This window comes from Choloepus didactylus, chromosome 2 (assembly GCF_015220235.1).
Source record: "Choloepus didactylus isolate mChoDid1 chromosome 2, mChoDid1.pri, whole genome shotgun sequence".
In the NCBI taxonomy this organism is placed as follows: Eukaryota; Metazoa; Chordata; class Mammalia; order Pilosa; family Megalonychidae; genus Choloepus; species Choloepus didactylus.
Window position 1 is genome coordinate 87,267,907 of NC_051308.1, and position 20,402 is coordinate 87,288,308.

Here is a 20,402-nt window from a genome sequence, read left to right on the forward strand (position 1 = left end):
TGACCCCATCACTGGAGAACAAAGGAGCAAAACCAAAATGCTTACCCACTAGGCTGAAGGGGTTAATGGGAACCTGAGACAGAGAGTGGGGTAGGAAAAAGGAAAAGAAGAGCATCAGGGAGAAAGTTATGGGTTAAAGCAAGTCCTTTTACTTACATATAACAATCAAGTTCTTCCTCATATTAAATGTTAAAATTTATTTTCCTGATTAATAGAGAAATCAATGGGCAATATAAAATCAAAAGAGGAAGGACAGTTTTACAAAAAAAGAAGCTCCCTAGCTTGGGATTGAAGGCCATAGAGAAATTTATGAAGTCAACGAGTGCCGTGTTTGAAGTGGAGGCCTGCATGCCAATCGCCAGAGCCCTGCAAAGTCTGAAGTGGGGAGCTGGCCTGCACCCAGGTGTGTATTTGAGTGGCCAAGCCTTGGAGCAGAGGTTCAGTCCCTCTGATGCCAAAAGAGGCTGTCATAAATTAGCCTAAAGCTCACATTATCCTACAATGGCAAAAGAATTGAGGATTTCAAGGATAAACTTTGCATGTATTTACAATAAACACTTATTATAAAACTAGACAAGGTCTTAATGGAAAGAAAACAAATCTCTATTTCTCACAGATGCTTGAATGTACATGGAGATTACAGTGTGCCCCTCATTGCCAAATCCAAGGTAGGACATAAGTGTGTGTGTGTATACATTGGTTTAGATCTATTCATGGCTATATACATACAATGTTATGACACAAAATTAAGTAGATTATTTTATGGATTTTTAAAAATTACAGACCCAGGATACAACCTAAGGAGTTATGGCATTTGCCTTAACTGGACATTTCTAGTTGATTAGCCAAGTCTGTCTTTTCCGTTCTATGGTAGGATAAAATCAGTTGACCATTACCTTAGAGGTTTAAGCTAAGATTTTAAAAGTTCAAAAGAGCCTAAAAATCTAGGTAATAGCTCCATGACATGTCATTCCCTTCTACTGTCAAATAAGACAAGCCTGCCCTCATTTGCCCACCCTAATGTTGGGAGTATTTCCAGCTCTATCTTGGAAAGTATTTCTTTTCCATTTATTTCCCCCCACATCTACCTTTTTCCTTTTCATGGTCTACTTGATGCCACTTTAGTATTTGGACAACTCACTGAGTTGACGGTGGGAGGAGATGAAGCATACAGAGAAATATTTGACTGGGGGAGAGAAGTGTATTTTTAAATGACATGTAAGGAGCATGGATGAGAGACAATCGCTACTGATAAAAACGTAGCTAAGTATATTCCTTGTTAAAGAAGAATATTCCCTGTTAAACACAATAAGAAGGGTACCCCAGGGAGCAACAGTCATTTTGCAAGGGGCATTAGCCTACTGGAAATGATGATGATGATGATGATGATGATGATGATGATGATGATGAACAGCAGCAGCATCTGTTAACCCACAACTTAATATGACCAAGAACTCAGCTCAGCTCCTTATGTCTATTATCTCATTTAATCCTCACAAGATCCTGTGAGATAAGTACTCCTATTATCTCCATTTTGTAGGTAAGAACAGGAGGTTCAACACAGATTAGTAACCTGCACAAGGTCAAAGAGCTAATAAATAGCAAAGCTGGGATTCAAATTTAGATCTGGCCAACACTAAAGCCTGTGTTATCAACTGTAAGCTAGGAGATGACTCTTGGACTAAGAACATCATTCCCAGTGATATGACTAAATTGTTTTCTTTGAGAAGTTTTAGCAAAGTGTTCAATCTTTAAACTCAATTCTGGAAATATTAAAAGTGTTCACAGTACTGTATATTCAAGGGAGAGCTAGAGCCTCTTGGGTGTGAATAGAGAGCAACTGACCAAAACGCATGAAAAGGAAGAAAATAGATCCTTGGCTGTCCATTCAGACCAGAAGAAGTTCTCCAAGTATTATGCTTAGATTATCCTAAGTATTGCCCACTAAAATTATGCCTCTGGAACCTTTGTGTGTATAATTTATCACTGCTTCTTTTCTTTTTTTTTCTTTTACCTTTTAGTGGTACTAAAATTTTATGCATCACTTTTCTCAATAGTGTTATAGCAAAGTGTTGGCTCTTAACATTGATTCTGTTGAGATAGAGAAATAAAATAAATTACAGACTTTTAGAGCTGGAAGTCACCAAAGATTTTCCCTTATTTTCCAGATGTGAAAAAAGAAGCCTAGGCAGATTTGCCCAGTATCAAAAGTGTTGTTGGCGAAGAGCACAGGCTTTGGGACTAGAATGCTTTTAATCCCAGCTTCACCAATTCATGGCTGAATGATCATGGGAAAGCTACTTAACCACACTCTGAGTCTCAATTTTCTCGTCTATAAGAGGAGATAATAATATATTAAAATTTATTACTGTTATATTATATCACATTACACTATTATATATTATTATATAATGCAATTTATTATTGTCATGAGATAAATGGGTTATGTATGTGAAGTGCTTAGAACACATCACACAGTGGCAAATTTCATCGCCATAACCCAATAAAATAGAGCCCAGGCCTAATGCCTTTTAATTCTTTGTCACAGCAAATGGCTTTCTCTGTGTGCAGACACAAGTCAAGTACAAACACCTAGCCCCTGGACATCCTAGGCTCTCTACCTCAAGAGGAGGCAGATCAGACAAGACACTGCTGAAGGGGTCCACCAACTAAACTTTTGTTAAAAAGATTAAACAGTCACAATGTGAGGACTATTCATTGCAGTCTTGACCTAAATTTATTCTTATGGAACGTAAACAGATTTATGCACTTTGGAAAAGCAGATAGGATGGGCGACTCTCAGAAAGGATAGCTGTTTACAATTACCCCTGTGAAGTTCTGCCTGCTACAGCGCCTTTCAGATGGAATCTTGATGAATTGCTTCTGGAAGGAGAGACTGTCCAAGTGAAATCAGAAGGTTGGAATAAATCAGAAGTTAAATTAATGATGGGCCTTAATGAGGTTAACCTAATCTTCACACATAAAGATAACACTTAATGAGAAAAAAGGTAGCCATGGAAGTGAAAGATAAGAGAGAATATAAACTGGTCTTTTTGATAAAATATACGTCAAATACATTTATTTTAGCTTGAAGAGGAAGTCAGGTTAATGAAACAATAAAGGAGTGATTAATGATAATTGCCTGGGTGAAGAAAATTGCATGAGAGAACAAAGAAGAGGGCTTGAATAGAGATTGTGTGTATTATAAGAGGTGAATAGGAGAGAATTCCTGATGTTACATAAACTTTACAGGTTTTTTCGGAGTTACAATTCTGTTTGTATTTTCTCTATTATCTTGAAAAATAAATAAGCCTCAAAGAGATAAACAAAAATCCAACATGAAAAGTGTTTTTATGCTAATTTTGAAAAGAGACAAACCTACTCTGGATTCTTGGGAAATTCAAAATCCCATGACTAATATTGCTCTAACAAGGACAAAGCTTCCACTAGATCAGTGCTTTTTTTATTTTGACTGTGCATTGTAGTTACGTGGGGAGCTTTAAAAAAATGCTGATACTTGAGTCCCATTCCCATAAATTTGGGTTTGAGATATGATCTGGACATTCAGATTTTTGAAACCTCCTCAGGTGACTCAAATGTAGCCAAGTATGAGAATCATTTCCTAGTTAGCTTATTGAGACCTCTAATCCTTTTTTAGTTACTATTAACTATTGTTAAATAAGCCTAACTGTGTGTTGGATAAACGAATTTAAACTGTTTTTGGAGAACGACCGTTCTCTCTTTACTGCTGAGACAACTGCTAGAAGAAAACACGTATCTTTTATTAAAGCTTTCTTCCACTCTAAAGCACCTGAAATGGAGATCTCCACCATCTCATAAGAAAACCTCCACTTCTCTTCACCATTTTTCAGCATCAACTTTAACATCAAAGCCTATTGCTACTTTTCTTATGAATGCAATCTTTTCATCCTTCAAAAAATATTTGTTGATTACCTATTAATAAATATACCAGCCATGGAGGACATGACGCTAAACAAAATATTCACAGTCTACCGGAGGATATAGACAAGTAACATGATAATTTCAATTCACTGGGATAAGTGATGTCATTAGGGAAGTTCTGTGTGCTATGGGATCCCAGGGAAGTAGCATTTCATACTGTCTGGGGAGATCTGGTAGACTTATTGGATGAAATTATACCTGTGCTAAAAACAGGAGAATGAGAGTTAGTCAAGCAAAAGGTCACTGTGGAGGAGTGGGTAGAGCTCTGGGCAGAAGACAGAGCATGTTTGAAGGGCCAGAGGCAGGCTAGCCATGGCTTATCTGAAAAACTAAAAAGAAGTTAAGTGGCATTAGAGCCAATGGTATGGAAGGTGCTGTGTGCAGCAGGTGGAGGGAAGTCGTCTCCCAGGGAAGATGAGAGATGAAGCTGAAGAAGTAAGCAAGTCCTAGCCAGATTGTGCAAGACCCTGAAAGCTATTTCAGGTAGTTTGTTTTTCCTAAATGAAATGGCAGAAAGGCTGTTCATTCTGTTTTTAAGCAGGGAAATGCTCTAAATAGATTTGAGGTTTTGGAAGACCATTTTTGCTGCAAGGTGGTGAATGTACTGAAGGGAGGAAAGACTAGAACCAGAGAGATCTGTTCAGAAGTGAAAGATGATAGTGATTCGTTATAGAAAAGTGATGGCAAGGATGGGGAGAAATGAGTGTATTTTGTTGAAAGTGATAGTCATTGAAGAGTCTCAGGGGATGTACAAACTTCTGGCTCAAGCAATCATGTGAAACACAGGAAGACGTGTAGGTTTGAAAGAGGTTATAGTGGGTTCCATTTTGCATAGTTAGAGCTTGAGATAGGGGTGGGATATCCAAGTGGCTATATCCGCAGACAATTGGCCTCATGGGACTGATGCTCAGGAAAGACCCTGGAGTGGTAAGTATGGATTTAGGAAACATAAGCAGATGGATGGCAATTGAGGTTATGGGGTAAACAAGCTCCATCCCTGACAAGTGTGTTGAACGAGAGAGAAAAAGAGAATGCACAGAAACACCAATGTTGAAGAAATGGGCAGAGGAAAAATGGCTAGAAATAGTAATTGAGAAGAGATGGAGAAAAAGGAGGAAATTCAGGGATAAAGATGTCACAGTATCAAGAGAAAAGAATTTCAAGAATAAGGGTGTGGCCAACTATGCTTTAATAAAGAACATGACTTCATTTTTGATGTTTGACTGCTGATGGCTTTCAAGCTTCACCACTCTCCCACATCTGGGCAAGCATCTAAGAAAGCCTGGATGCTCCCTCTTCAGATGCCAGTAGGAAGTTCAAACCACAAAAGCCCCAGTTCATACACAGAAACCCGCATCCCAGCCCCAGAACTAACCATGATAAAACCCCAAGCCAGTCTTCTTTTCCTGATCTCTCAAGCCATTTATTGGGCCAGCTTGGGAGCCCGCCCTGCTCTCCCCAGAAAGCCTTGTTATGTGAGTAATAGAACTTTTCATGCTTTCTTGGTGTGGGTGTGGCAAAATCCATCTCAACATCCAAACCAAATTTTTGGGGGGCTGTGGCCCTTTCTATATCTGTGTGGTGACTACAACACATAAGCCAAATACTCCAATATGAAATGAACTCCAGTAAGAGTCATTCCACTTAGCAGCAGGGTGGTTCATGGCAGGGTCAGCATCAGTGGAAAGATGGGAGCAAAAACGTGTGTCAAGGAGAAGGAGAGAGGAGATGGCAAGATGGAGACAGTGAGTACTGACAACTTTTTCAAGAAGTTACATTATGAAAGGGAGGGAGAAAGACAGAGTGGTAGCTGGAGGGGGAACATGGCATCCAGAAAAGGCTGGGCTTGTTTTATATTTAACATGGGAGAGGCCTGGGCACAATCATAAGTAGCCAGGAAAGAAGAGAGAGGAGGCAGATGTAGGAAAGAAGGGGAATGGATTGAGAGAAATCTCTCAGAAAGAGATTCCTCTACCTCTAGACCAAAGGTAGAGGAATTTGTTTTAGAAAGTAAGAAGTAGAGCATGTTTGAGGGTGAAGACTAGCTTGCACACTTGTGGTCAGACAGTTGCACAAGAGGTCTGTGACTAAGGAGTCAGCTGACATACTGGAAGTCAGGGAAGAAGTGTCAGGGTTGGAGAAGAAAAGGTTTGAAATGACGCTCAGCAATGGAGACAATGTTTGCCCACAAAACGTAGATGGTTTTGGTCCAGGGTGGAAGGACAGCTTACCCTTCTTACTGCTGTCTTGAAGTACTGGTCTCTTTGGTTTGGCCCTTTAGAAAGGTGATCCTGTTGTATTCTTTACCCTCACACAAATTACTAAAATCTATCCTCTATAGTTTGCTTCATTATTTTGTTTTTAAACTATTTATTCATTTATCTGATTATAACATCCAGAAAATTTAGAAAATACAAAGCAAAGGCAGAAAGAGAGAAGTTATATTCCCCATAAACCTACTACCTGGAGACAATGATTATTAATATCAGAGGGCATTTCTTCTCAGCTATTGAAAAAGAGCAATAAAGATATAGTTTTATTATAGAAAATAAGGATCATAAAACAATTAGTGTATTACTTTTCTCTTCTGACATTGTATCATGAATATTTTCCCATGTCTTTAATAACTTTCCAAATATATTTAATGGTGGCAAAACATATAATTGGCATTTATTTATGTTGTATTGAATTTTGCCCCCCTTCACTCCCACCTATACATTTACCCTCCATTGCAATTTACCCATAGGGAAACCATTGGGTTTGGGTGATGCTGAGTTCCCTCATGACTCCAAGGTGGGAGTCCTTGACCCAGGCCTACAGCAGTCAGTTCATTGCATTTCCTTGTCCTTGGGGACTGGATTCTGTGTGCACAGTGCCACCATTAAACCCTGGGAAGAAGGGGCAAGGAATCCAAGGAGCTCAGAAATGTGTCCACCTATATTCCATGCCCCCTTCCAGACCACACATCAGGTACTTGGGATCCTGGAATTCCCTGCCCATCCATACCCCAAACCCACTTCCAGGGCCTGCACAGTCATCTTCCCAGGTCTCCCCTCTTGAGGCTAGATTGCACCTCCTCTGTGTACACCCCTAGACTCAAGGGATGGGGGTCAGCTATCTGCAGGGGATGTCAACAGAACTTGGATGTAAGGGCTAAGGTGTCCACACGTGTGTGCTAAGGTCTCTTGCAGTGTCCCAGGGAGCTGGAGGAAAGAAGATTCTGGAACAGAATTCTAAACAAGTTAGGATTCTAAATTTGAGCCTGGACTTCTAGGTAGTTATAAAGGCATATTTATGAACCAAGGAGACAGAAAATATTTTATTTAACAGTTTTTGAATTTGATACATAATTTTCAACTACTTAGACATATGTGGGACTCCACTGTACTCTTCCTCTGGGCCCATTTTGCTTTTGCTATTTTGGATCATGTTTTCTATTATAACAGGAGTCCTAATTGATATGTCCCATAATTTATATAATCATAATCCTATTATAGGATATTTGGTTTTATATTTTTACATTTTTATTCTCTCCAAACTAAATTCAAACTCATAGCCTCAAATTATTCACAACTCTGAAAGGATAAAGAAATTAAGTTCCAGCCAGAAACATCTAATAAACTTCATAAACAATAAAAGCTTCTTAAATATTACTCGCTACCTATTGTGACAACATCTATAATTTTATCACAAAACTGCATGTTAATTTTCATAAGCATCATACTATAAGGCAAAATAAATGGCAGGACAGAAATGTTCTGCAGATATTTGGGAGCATAAAAAAGAGAAATTATAGTTCCTAAATGATAAATGAGATTCATAGGGACATATACATGGCTAAAGAGTCTTTGTTTGAAGGACTTTACCTGGTTGTGGACACTACTTCAGGGGCATAAAAATTCTGATCTTCAAGGAGAAATGATAGACATGGGAGAGGGCAAGCACAGAGGCTATGCTCTTCCTTATCCAGGGCTAGGGCTTTATACATGTGTGTGTATATTTTTATTCCTAACCCAGAACCTGACATAGAGAAAGCACGCAATAAATGAACATGTAGGATCTCAGAGAAAGTCAGACCCAGAATAACTTTCTTTCTTTTCTATTGAAACAATGTTCAATAGACTTGACTTGAGAAGAAGCAGGAATATAAGTACTTGGCTGATATTTTAGTAGTTGTTTCCTTCATTTAAAAATAAATGAACATGGATAAACAAAATGTGGTATACCCATGCAATAGAATATTATTTAGCCATGAAAAGGAATGAAATTCTGATGCATGCAAAAACGTGGGATGAACCTTGAAAACTTTATGTGAAATAATCTGGACACAAAAAGAAAATTTTGTATGATTTCATGTATATGAAATGACTGGAATAAGCAAATTCATAGAGACAGAGTAGATTAGAGGGACCAGGGAAGTGGGGGGAAGGGGGAGTTATTGCATAATGGGTACAGAGTTTCAGTCTGGGATGAATGTAATTGATGTCACTGAATTGTTACACTTAAAAATGGTTAAAATGGCAACTTTTATATTATATATGTATGTTATAATAAACTTCAAAAACAAAAATAATAATATATAGCACACATATTGAATGTCATCATTTATAAAATGCTTCCAGTACATTATCCAATTTCACCAACACTACTGAAATAATTTCTACCCCCACATTAGCGGTGCAGAAATAGAGACACAGAGACATTGAGTATATTGCCTGGGGTCAAAAGAACAGCAATCTGTGAATTCAGCCATGAGGTAGTTTTTCCCACTGTACCATATAACTGCATAAAATTAGCATGTGCACACTTTATCTGGATTGCTTTCCTTGCCTGCTTTTCTCAGTTTCTTCTCCTCATGCCTCCTTGTCCTAGAAAGAACTTTCGAGCCCCATTTGTACAATGCTGGGCTTTTTCCTCCATGCTAGGAATGGGGCTGACAGTTCACTGGGTAAACACAAGCGGTAAGTGACAGAGATATATGCCCGACTGGCAAACTTCTGATTACCAATCTGCAGCCTGCTATGTAAACAGGTGTAAACTAAGATTTAATCAGTTTACACAATGCGGTAAATAATTTAATCTCTATGCAGCACGGTGCTTGCGAATGTAAATGTTTAGGCCAAAACTGATGCCGACACTGTGATGCAAGCGTCCAGTTTCTCAGCCAAAAAAGCTGGGCCAAACAAGCGAGCCTCACGTTTCCTGCCCGGTGATGGGGAGGCTGGCGTCAGAGAAGCAGGGTGAAGCAGAAACTCCTTAGCTCTGGGTAGAGCCTTATTGCTCCTAATGTAAAGCTTAGGCTTGGGCCCAGGGAGCTAGGGATCATCTCTCCACCCTCAGTTCCTCCTGGCCTTGTTCTGCAGATATCTGAGTGGGTCACAGGTGAATGAAAAGGGAGGCAAGAAGAGAGAGAGAAAAGCAAGAAAATAGCAAGCTTCAGGCGAGTTGCAATAACATTCTCGCTGGAAGATTACCTGACCATCACTCACTGCCTGTCAATAGATGCCTATGCAAATTGCATCTAGATCATGTGAAGATCACATGCAAATGTGCTCTCAGTTGTCAAAAAACTGTTTATGCCACCTGCTATAGTCCAATGTACCAGAGAGAACTGCCTCCTATGAATCTGTCATCAGCATTACTCATGTTCTATTTAGCCTGGCTCTCCCCTTGAGTTGATAGGATGGAGAGGCAGCTTGCCCTTTCTTTCCCACACAGTGTTTTCTTGGGAGTGGAAGCCACTGCTCTATCAGTCCCCTATTAAGGTGGCTGGGGAACTGCTAGAGGAAAGGCAAGTGCAAGGCAGAGAGCAACTTCCCTGAATTTCTTTTGCCTCCTTATTGAAATTTAGCTTACAAGCAAAGTTTGTATCTTCTGGCATCATTGATAATGCCATGGCTGGAATTTTGTTCATTCATTCAAAAAAATAGTTGTGTTTTGTTTTTTAATACTAAGTCTTGGGGTAAGAAATGAATTTGATTTACTCCTGTCCTTACATGGTTTACAGCAAGGATAGAATAGCTACTATTTACTGAGTATGAGTTTATTTTTCTTAACCCTACCATTTACTGGCAATGGGCTTGATATACACGATCTCATTTAATCCTCAATTTATGGAGGACATCATCCTCAATTTATGGAAAAGGAAACTGAGGCCCAAAGAGTGAAGTAACTCGCCGGAGCTGATAAAGGGTGGTTGGGGATGGTGATGGGGGGCAGCTGGATTTGAACCTCAGCCTGACTTTCTTGAAAGCTCTTCCTCTTAAATTATGTTACAAAGCTTGTATTCTTTTGGATCCCCCATACCTTCAGAAGAGAGGCACCTCCAGCTTCCAGGGCTAGGAGTGTGTCCACATAATCCCCATAAGAACCAAAATTCAGGAAGGAAAAGGCAGAAAGATCGTAATATATTAACAGCTAAAACTGACTTGTATATTTCATAATAAAAAATGTACTGAGTAGAGAGAGTTTTTTTTTTAACTCATTTAGTCTCTACATCAGTCCTGTGAGGTAGATAATATCATTATCTCAATTTTATAAGTGAGAAAACTGAGGCAGAAAAGAAACCTTCCAGACATCACCCAGCTAATGAGCATCTGAATTGGGAGGCAGACGAGGCACTTTACCCCAGACCCTGCAATGTCCAGCCCCAGAGGACACTGATGAGGACGTTCTAGCACAGAATGTGACACGTGGGAAGCTCCTGACATTTTACTTTCAAAGAAAACAATAATTAGGGCAGAAAGTTTTATTAAAGCTCATACGTAAGACTGTGGAACCTCCTATGGGAGAAGAAGCCTTTACCGAAAGCAGATGGTCACCTGTCTGTCATGACTGTCATGCAGATGAAGAGAGATTATACAGAAAACGAGTCAACACAAGTGATGGGGAACACAGAAGGTCTTAATATTATTTCCCAAACAATGGTTCTGGGGGTTGCAAATGAGGAAACAGGAGCAAGGTGAAAAGGTAAGTAGAACAACAAAGACCAGAAACAGCCCAACTTACTTCCTGACTTTACTCTCCGCACTTCCCACCACATAGTAGCCTGGTTTGCATTCGTATTTGCAGACAGAGCCCACGTCGTGGTTGCCCTGGAGGCAGCGAGGCAGAAGCAACTTGGCGTTGGGGATAACCGGGGGCGTGCCACACTCCAGCTTGCAGTAGGCTTCCGGGAAGGACCAGAGACCATCTTCAAGGCAGGTCAGCCATGGGCTCAGTCCTGACCCCAGGAAAGAGAAGCACAGGATGCTCAGAACAGAGAGCCCCAAAATATATTAGTAACAAGAAGGAATGAGAACTATTAACATATTTCATTCTCAGAAAGTCACATTTTCCTTTGTGGGGGCAGCTTCTCCAAAATCTCAGGTCGAGTGTCTATCCTGTATCTTTCTTACCCACAGAGTACCCAGTGTGGTCTCTTCTGTCAAACAGAGGTCAGATAAATCATTCTTGACCTGAATGGAAAGAAGGGCTACCAACCAAGTCATTATCTTCCTTCCTACCTACCTACAAATTATAAAAATTTAGGAGCAACAATATCATGAAAGGCATAATAATAATAATAGATGACACTTTTATAGTATTCATCATATGCCAAGACACTATTCTTAGCATTCTACATGTATTAAGTCCTGTAAAAGTCAAACCGCAAACAACCCTATGAAATAGATATTGTTATTATCCCCCGTTTTGCAGACGAGGAAATTAAGGTTAGGAAACTCGCCCAAGACAGTAAGGGGCAGAGTGAGGGTTTGAACCCAGCCAGTTTGGATGCACAGCTCTGTGCTTAAATACAACACCATATGCCTCAGTCTACAGTATAATTCATGGTTTCTTAAAGTCTAATCCATGGACTACCCACAGCAGCATCACTGGACCAAACCAGATCCACGAAATCAGAATCTCTTGGAATATGGCATTTTTAACAAGCCTCCTGGATAATTGTTAGCGCATATCAAAGTCTGAGACTACTTGGTGAGGTAAAGAGCAACTGTGGGAGCCAATTAGAGCAGGTTCCATTCCATCTTCATTTCTTACTAACACGACAGCCAGGGAAAAATTATATAACTGTGTTCTCATCTATAAAATGGAACTAAGAACACCAGACTTGTAGAATGTCTGCGAATATTAAATTTTAAAAATGTACATTTAAATGCTATTTTGAGAATTAACATTACCAAGACACCTGTGTTAGTTAGCATGACCCCAGAATGCATATACACAAATAAAAACAAAGCTTAAGTTTCTCTCATTAATGAGTTTCTGAGTCAGGGAGCCTTCTGGGTAGTCAGGGACAAGGAATGGTTTTGCCCTTTGGGATTTTGTTGATGTTATCAGAGGAGGAGGGTACAGCAGAGGGAATGGGAAGGCCACTGGGTGAAGGAGAGAATCCCAGAGACCCCCAAAGAGAGAAAGAATTAAGAGAACTTGCATACCACTCCTGGTTAACAGCACAATACCTTGAAGTTTGGCTGGTGGAACACAAGTGAATGAGCAGCGTTTCAGAAAGTTCGTTCCCTCCAAGCAGGAGAAGGTTGCATAGTTCACCAAAGACTGATCAGGAACGCCACAGTCAATGGGAGAGCAGCTCACTTCCCGGTTCCAGTGCCCAGAGGAACATGTGAGCAGAATTTCCTTCTAGAAACAGAAAAATTTTCTCATGTCAAAGTCACATAAAAGGGCTTATCAGAGAGTTTATAGGCTTTGGAAGAGTGCCAGGGATTATTTGTCCCAACATTCAAAATAGGTAAAAGTATTTTGCTTTTCTTCCTCTTTGTGCCTTATTTATTCAATCTGCAGTCTCATGCAAGACCCAAGCAAGATGCTGGTGAAAGGAGCATGTTAGTTTAAGAGATTCATTAAAGAGAGATGCTCCTCCAGGCAACTCCATTGGATGCCACCCATTTGCTCCTCCACGTCTGCTATCTACCCATCTCTACCCTGCTCTGCACCAAGACACGCTGGTGTGTGTGGATTAGCCTCTGACTTGTGCTTGGATTCAGACCCTGGGACAACCATGCAGGAGATTACTGACTATGAAAAAAAAGTAAGGTCAGAGTGCTTCCCTCTCTGGGGGCTTGCTGCATGCTGGCTGCATTCGTTGACAGCTGTCTCCACACAGTTTCTTCTCTTTTTCCCATGGGTTCTGCTCACTGCTCCCTACATTCATCCTTTAGTCCAAGGATTAATAACAGAGCCCCTTTGCTCTGGGATATTGTACAATCTCATTGTGATTTCCCTATATTTCACCCACTTTTATGAATAGTCTCTTTATTAAATTCTCCTTAAATTTCCCACTTTTAAGCATGTCATCTGTTTCCTGTTGGGACCCTTACTGATAAGCCAATTGATAATGCTACTGAAAAAAATTATCTCCACTGAGAATGACGCATATTTTCTGGTAATAGCTGGGAGTTACTGCATACAAGGCACCTAACAAAACTTCTGTTAAATTGTAGGAATTCTGGCTATTTGGTGAGCCTATAATTTCAGTAGGGCAGCCCTAGAGTACATCACCATTAATTAAATGAATAAATTTTCATTTAGCACCTAGAAGGGCCAGGTCCTATACTAGGTTTGGACAAACAAGAAGCCCTCAAGGAACTAAAAGTCTACCAGGGGAGCAAATCACGGTGTTGAAACAAGGGCTCAGAAAATGTCTGAAGAAGAAAGAATGGAGAGAAAGAGAAAGGGAGCAAAGAAGGGAGATACAAAAGTAAAGAAAGAAAATACATCATATATATATATATATATATATATATATATATATATATATATAGTTATATCCCCTACCTTCTTATATAATGATTTGAGAGAATGCAATAAAAAAGTGCAAACAATAAAATAAGTAGAAAACTGGGACCAAGAAAAAAGAAAATATAAATAGTAAAATATAAAGCAACATAACATAGGATATATTGCTTGTAATAGTCACATAGCACTACAGGGGCTGGAGGAAGGACTGTCCATCCTTGGACAGGGAGGTAGAACATTTGGGGGAAGTGTCATTGAGTATTTAGTACTGGAACTGGCCTTTGAAAAATGAGCAGGACATCCCAGAAGCACAGAGGGAGGTGGGAGGAGAAGGATTTCAGGGTGGAGGGAACAGAATGAGCAGTAACCTAGAGACCTGGAAGCTCATGACTTGTTTGGGAAAAAGCACAGTGGTCACTTTAGCCACTGGGTTAACAAAGGCCAAAGACAGAGAGGAGATTCCGTGGCTGAGCCAGGCTTCCCACCAGGAGACCACAGTGGCACCGAAGCCAAAAGTAAAATGACTGGTGAAAGCACCTATAACTCCCCACTGACACCAGCTCCTGGCTAGCTGCTCCTCCCTGCCCCTCAGTGTTTCCCTGTTGCCTGCCAGAAAGACCCAGTTCAAAGCCAGACGCATTTTTCTGCTTAGTTTCAGTTCTCGGGTCAACGAAAAGCAACTATCTCCACTGTCTTGGGTTCACGAGCTGGGATTATCTAATTTCTTTAGTGCGGCCAGCCTTAGATGCCAGGAGCGTTCAGCTGGAGAGCTCTGTCACTGACCCCACTGCATGACTGGCAAAAGGTGAGCTCCCACTTATCTTCTCCCAACCCAGATTCTGCTTCTTACATACTTATCATGGCCTGGAGGTCTGGCTCATACGGGCATGACGCAGAGATCATTTAAAAAATGTCCCTCAAACTGTGTATGCTGCCTGGTTTTTCTACTTGCTTCAACAGGTATTGTCCATTTCGTTTTGAGTTGGCTCCTAATTTTAATGCCTTGCAAATGTCATCTTTTCTTCTGTTGTCTTCTTTAACTCTCTTTATCTGTCACTCAAGTGTTTTCAATCCCATCTTCTTCTTGTTCTTTTCCATTCTTCCTTTCTTTTCTAGTGTAGATATAGCTTTATCTGAGTTAAAATGGGTTAAGAACAGGAAATAAGCATACTGCCTTTCTGATCAAAGTAATTGAGACATCATAGACTAAGAAGCTGGTGCCTCAAGATACAATAAGTCTGTTTCTCCCTAGGCAGAATCTAAACCATCTGAAACCAAAGATTGTGTGTTTAAAGTCAGACCATCTCTAAGCAAGTGAAACTCTCCCATGGCTTCACAACCTGTTAAGGAATTAATAGCACAAAATGAAAAAAAAAAAAAAAAAAAATTCCAATCTTCCAAACCATTGATAACTGGCTAATCAACTGTGCTTCCACCCTTTCCTCATGATACTACATCTTTTTGGTTCACTCCCCGAGCTCCATTATCTTTTGCCTAGTCCATGCTTTCTCTATCTCATAATATGGTCATGTTTTCTAATAGATGATTTCACTTTTAAAATTCCTCTGTAGGGTGTTGAAAGCTCTCTAAAGGAAAGATAGAAAACAAAATTCTTACTTGGGAATACGTTATCATGCTTATAATAATGGCAGCTAACAATTTCTAGTGCTATGAGCCCATAATTTTGCTATAAGCTTTTTAAGTTTTTCCCATCATCATAGTAACTCAATGAGATAAGTACTTCTGTTTAATTCATTTTACAAATGTGGAAACAAACTTAAATATGTTAGTTTTGTTTGTTTGTTCCTTTATTTGCTCAAAGATAACATCTAGTAGATAGTAGGGCCAAAATTTCATTCCAAATCTGTCCTTTGAGCAATACATTTAAACAATACTCTTAATACAATACATTTCCATAAAGCCAAGCTTCTCTTTACTTATTACAGTCCTCATTTTTCCTTTAAAATGATTTTAAAACACCTGTCCTTCCCCCAATTTATCCAGAGAGTAGAGCATGAGCAGCTTTTCTCATCAGGAATTTGGTCCTGATGGTCATGGGCTTGCAACTCACCTGCAAGGGCCTGAGGTACTTCCCGCTGCTGGCCTGAAGGGCAAACCCCCTTTCACAGATGATAGCACACTTCATGTGACCTGGGCCACGAGAAGTACAGTTCACCACATCCGCGTGATCAAGCAGCAATGGTGCACAGCTGCCCTGCTTCCCACAAGGCCGATGGACACAGCTGGGGGTGACAGAGACAGAATCAACTTAGGACCGGCTCCCGACCAACAGGGAGCTGCAGTGACTTATCGGCTCCCTCTGGGAAATGCCTGTAAACCAGACAGGATTTTTTTTTCCAAAATCTACATTAAATTCATTGCTTCCTCCATATTATATGGAGATGTGTAGCATAATCAACACAAACGATACCAGCAAGCAAAGACTAACTGACTTTTCGTGTCTCTTCTAGACAGAAGAGTGATGGGATGAGATGGGGAATGGATCCCAACAGTTCTGGATGGCTTCAGAAATGAATAGATCAGGGGGATATACTCAAAATGCTTAGCAACCACTTCTTCTGAGCCCCAAACAATCAGAACAGACCCAGGACAAAGCTCAGGAGCCAAATCCTGGAGTTCCCTAGTTGTGTCCACATCAACCTTTTAGATATTTGATCACAGAGAAGTCCCAGGGTACCTGTATGAAGATATTGGGTATCTGAGATAGTGGAAAAGATAATACCTATTCACTGATTGGTATGGAAATATTTTAACAACTGGTACAGTCACAGCAGTTCAGGCCACTGAATGTCAGCGCTGGCTAAATAGAAATTGAGCCCATAACAGGAGGAAGAAACTCACACTTGCCTGACATTTTGCTAGATGCTTACGAGACACCATCTCAGCAGAGGAGAGCTGCTGCCTGGATCTCCAAGGCCAATCAACCAGAAACAGAAAAGATACATAAACTCCCCGGGGTTCAGGGATACTCAGCATGGGGTTAGAAGAAGGCCACCCTTTACCAAGGCATATCCACAGAGATTTAATACTAGGACACTGGCTGCAGGCTGTCTGGGTTTGAATTCTGGCTCCCCTATTTACTAGCTGTGTGACTTGGGGCTAGTTACTCATTCTCTACTGTTTCAGCTCTTTCCCCTGTAAGACAAAGATAATAATGGTGCATACCTCATAGGGCTGTGGTAAGGGTAAAATGAGTTAATTCATGTGAAGTATGCAGAACAGTGCCTGGCACGTACAAGTGCTCCATAAATCTGAACTATTATTAATATAGGGACTTTGTAATGAAATGGACTAGACTTCAGCAGCCACAAGTCTTTCCAAGTTCCATAAAGGTACCATTTCTTCTCATCCTCCCAAAGCTAGTGCTAGGGATCAAAAAGCTAGGATGTTTGGGATCCTAAAGGCTTTTAAGTTGTCTTACCAGAAGGTCTGCAAATCATAGACATCCTCAGTAGCCTCTGATAATCTTGATACTTAAACGATTTGAGCAAGGGGGCTGTGGACATAAACTCCTTTAAAGGAGTTTACATACTTGAGTTTACGTACTCAAACTTATTTTTCCTCTCTTATTTCTCTCCATCGCTGCCTTTCTTTCACTCTTGCTCTTACTCTTTCTCTCTGTGTCTAATTCTCTCTGACTTCCTCTGAGGCAATGACTTTGGTAACACCTCGGCCACTTAGTGACTGGAGATTGAAGAATAATTCCTTAATCAACCCAAGTGCCCATTTCCACATTCATAAAATGGGGACAATAATAGTGTCTACCTTATGAGGCTGCTGTAAGGTTGTTACGGTAATGCTTTTAAAACACCTAGCAGTGAGTAAAAACACTGAACATTACTTGTCATTATCACAGATGTTGCTTTTGTTATTTTTACCCACTCCCATGGCCTTACCTGCCACCTTGACCAATGTCTCCCTTGCCTAAAGTTCATTTCTGAGGTCTCTCCATTTCCTCCTCCCTTCATGTATGAATGCTGCCTCAATCTCTGTCTTAGCATATCTGCTGTGTTTAAAACCAGACACATCAACTCCCAATGCCCCTGCAGATATGTTCTAGCATCCGTTTTCATGATTTCTGTGAAGGAGGCACCACATTTCCAGCCCACTCTTTGATGTCTCATCTTGAACCTCTCCCCTCCTACTCCCCACCTGCCAGGCTCTGGGCTATACCAATCTAGAGAGTTCACCGTTGGTGTGATTCCTGTGACCTCCACTTCCTGCTATTCACACTCAGTTATCCTACCCAAGACCTTAAACTTGCATTTGGTCCTCTCTAGTGAGTCTCCTAAGTTGTTTATCCATCTATATTTCTTTCTATTGCAATCAGTTCTACAACTCTAGGTTGGCCATCTTCCTAAGTAGACTATCTTCCTAACGTTAGACTGTGAGATCTATGGGGGCAGATCCTTTGTTTTCATTCACTATTGTATCCCCAGTGCCAGTAACAATGTCTGGCACATGATAGGCCCTCTATAAACATTTGTCGTATGAACAAATGAATGATTTTCTGATAAAAACAGTCTTCCGTGTATCACCACTGTCTACTGAATTAAACACAAACTTCCTACCCTTGTATTCAACACCTACCACAATCAAATCTCAATTTATATCCAGAATCAAGCAAACTAGGTTCAAACATCAGCTCTGTAATTTTCAGCTATGTGATTCTATGCAGTTTGCCTTGAGGGGCATCAGTTCCCTCATGTATAAAAAGGTAATCAGATGTACCTCATGGAAACAGTTGTTGTGAAGATTATAAAAGACAATAAATTCATGTGAAGTGCTAGTATGGTGCTGGCAAATACATGGTAGGCACTCCATAAATGATAGCTGTCGTTGTGACTGTGCCCCAATTACTTCCTCCTACTACTCCCCTGCAAGTGGACAGTTGCCACCCACAGTGGCCTGTGAGCTGTTAGCCACACATATCTTTTGGTTTTCCCACTTCTGTACCTTTGCTTCCTTCTCCAGATATCTTCCACCTTTAAATCTCCCAGTAAAATTTGTAAAATAATTCTAACACTCCTTGTACTCTATCTTGTATCATAGTCATATGTATAACCTTGTTCAGTCATTCATTCACTCATCCTTTTTATCCACTAGACAATTAGTGTCTGAGTATTTCCTAAATGCTGACACTTATAACTACATTACCACTTTTATTAAAACAAATATTGACTCTTAGCCACTTTTATATTCACCTTATACCTTGCTATGGTAGACATAATAAATTAAATGTGTCCATATTGTAGGCAGCAAGGTAAACCAAGGGCTATGAAGCTGGGAAATTTACTGACCTTTACAAAGACAGAAGAGGATCTGAAATAAAAAACTTCATTATCGAATGATGATTCAACCATCTTGCCCCACTGAGTACTTACTGCCTGCAAGGCATGAGACTGACTACTGAGAGTATAGCAGAGACCATGCCCTTAAGGAAATCAGAGGCTAGTGAAAGAGACTGACAGGATAAATTCAGTGGAGCATTTTCTTGCTCTTGATGTTGTTGCCAGTGCTGTTAAATATAGCCAAAATGACTATCAGGAATCTTGTCATCATTAATTTGCTCTGTTCGCCCTTGAATTGTGTTAATGGTCAATGACCTTATCAAAAAAGCTGAGCAACAAGAGAAGAAAGTAGAAAATAAAATGATGCTGAATATGCACAAGCTCTAGAAGCATTCATCTGAATATGCTAAAGTTGCTGCCCCTGACCTTGAACCAATAGGATTTAAATCATGTTAGCGACAGTCTCATTTATTTTACTTATAGTCTACTCAGTGTTGGATAGAGTTGGAATTTTTTTTTTTTTTTTTTTACTGTTTCAAGTCTTGGTTCTTCCCTGTCATGATGTGGTATCCTTTAGACTCACTTCATGGTACCTGATAGAGGAAGGACTGTATGAGGGATGTAAGTTGTCAGTATGGATTCCCCAAATCTAATTTGGTTTGCAACATAAGAAATAAATCTTTGCCTCTGAGTCTTTATTTGACTTGTCTGGATAAGGGAGCTGGAACCTGACCGTGCACCGTAGGAGGAGATCAGAATGCTTCATGAGTGATGCTGGAGAATTCTGAGCTCCAGAGATACTACATGCAATTGATTTCCACAAAACATAATATTTTCTTCAGCATGTTGAGCAGAAAGTACTAGGAAACAGGACGTCATTAACACTTCTGGCTCATGTCAGCTTATTGCCAAGAAATTAATGTGAAATAGCACATGCTGTTTTTCAGGGACTCCTTCCAATTAATCTGTGTCAGGACAAATACGTGCTGCGACAAGACACAAACACAAAAGGAATAAACCTGCTTCCATCAAAATGGGGCTCCATTAACTACTGTTGCTATGACTACCACTATGAGAAGTCCAACCAGCACTGGCAGCCAGGGAGGAATAGTGAGACAGGGTCGCAGACAAGAGGTGAAAAATGACACAAAATAAGACCAAAAAAAAAAGCAAAGACAAAAAACACCAACCACAGACCTGTTTATGAAGTGAGAAAAGGCTTTAGGGCAGCTACTGCAAATTCTTTCACTAGCTTATATTTCCATTTGCTTCCTTTTCAAGGAATTTATTTTATGAGCATGATGTTTGTCAGGTTGTTAGCTTCTGATGGCATCTGGTACCAATTGCAGACCTCTCCCCCTTGCACCCCAA

General features: G+C 40.2%; 1 protein-coding gene across 1 annotated transcript in view; it reads right to left on the minus strand.

Moving 5' to 3' along the window:
* The window catches only part of PAPPA2 (pappalysin 2), a 289,990-nt gene that overhangs the window by 76,767 nt on the left and 192,821 nt on the right, over positions 1–20,402 (minus strand). The window contains exons 14-16 of the mRNA XM_037806710.1: positions 15,791–15,962; positions 12,426–12,603; positions 10,972–11,185 (exon numbers count right to left, since the gene is read on the minus strand). Coding sequence (XP_037662638.1) covers positions 10,972–11,185; positions 12,426–12,603; positions 15,791–15,962 — 564 coding nt within the window. The remainder of the gene's footprint in view (positions 1–10,971; positions 11,186–12,425; positions 12,604–15,790; positions 15,963–20,402) is intronic.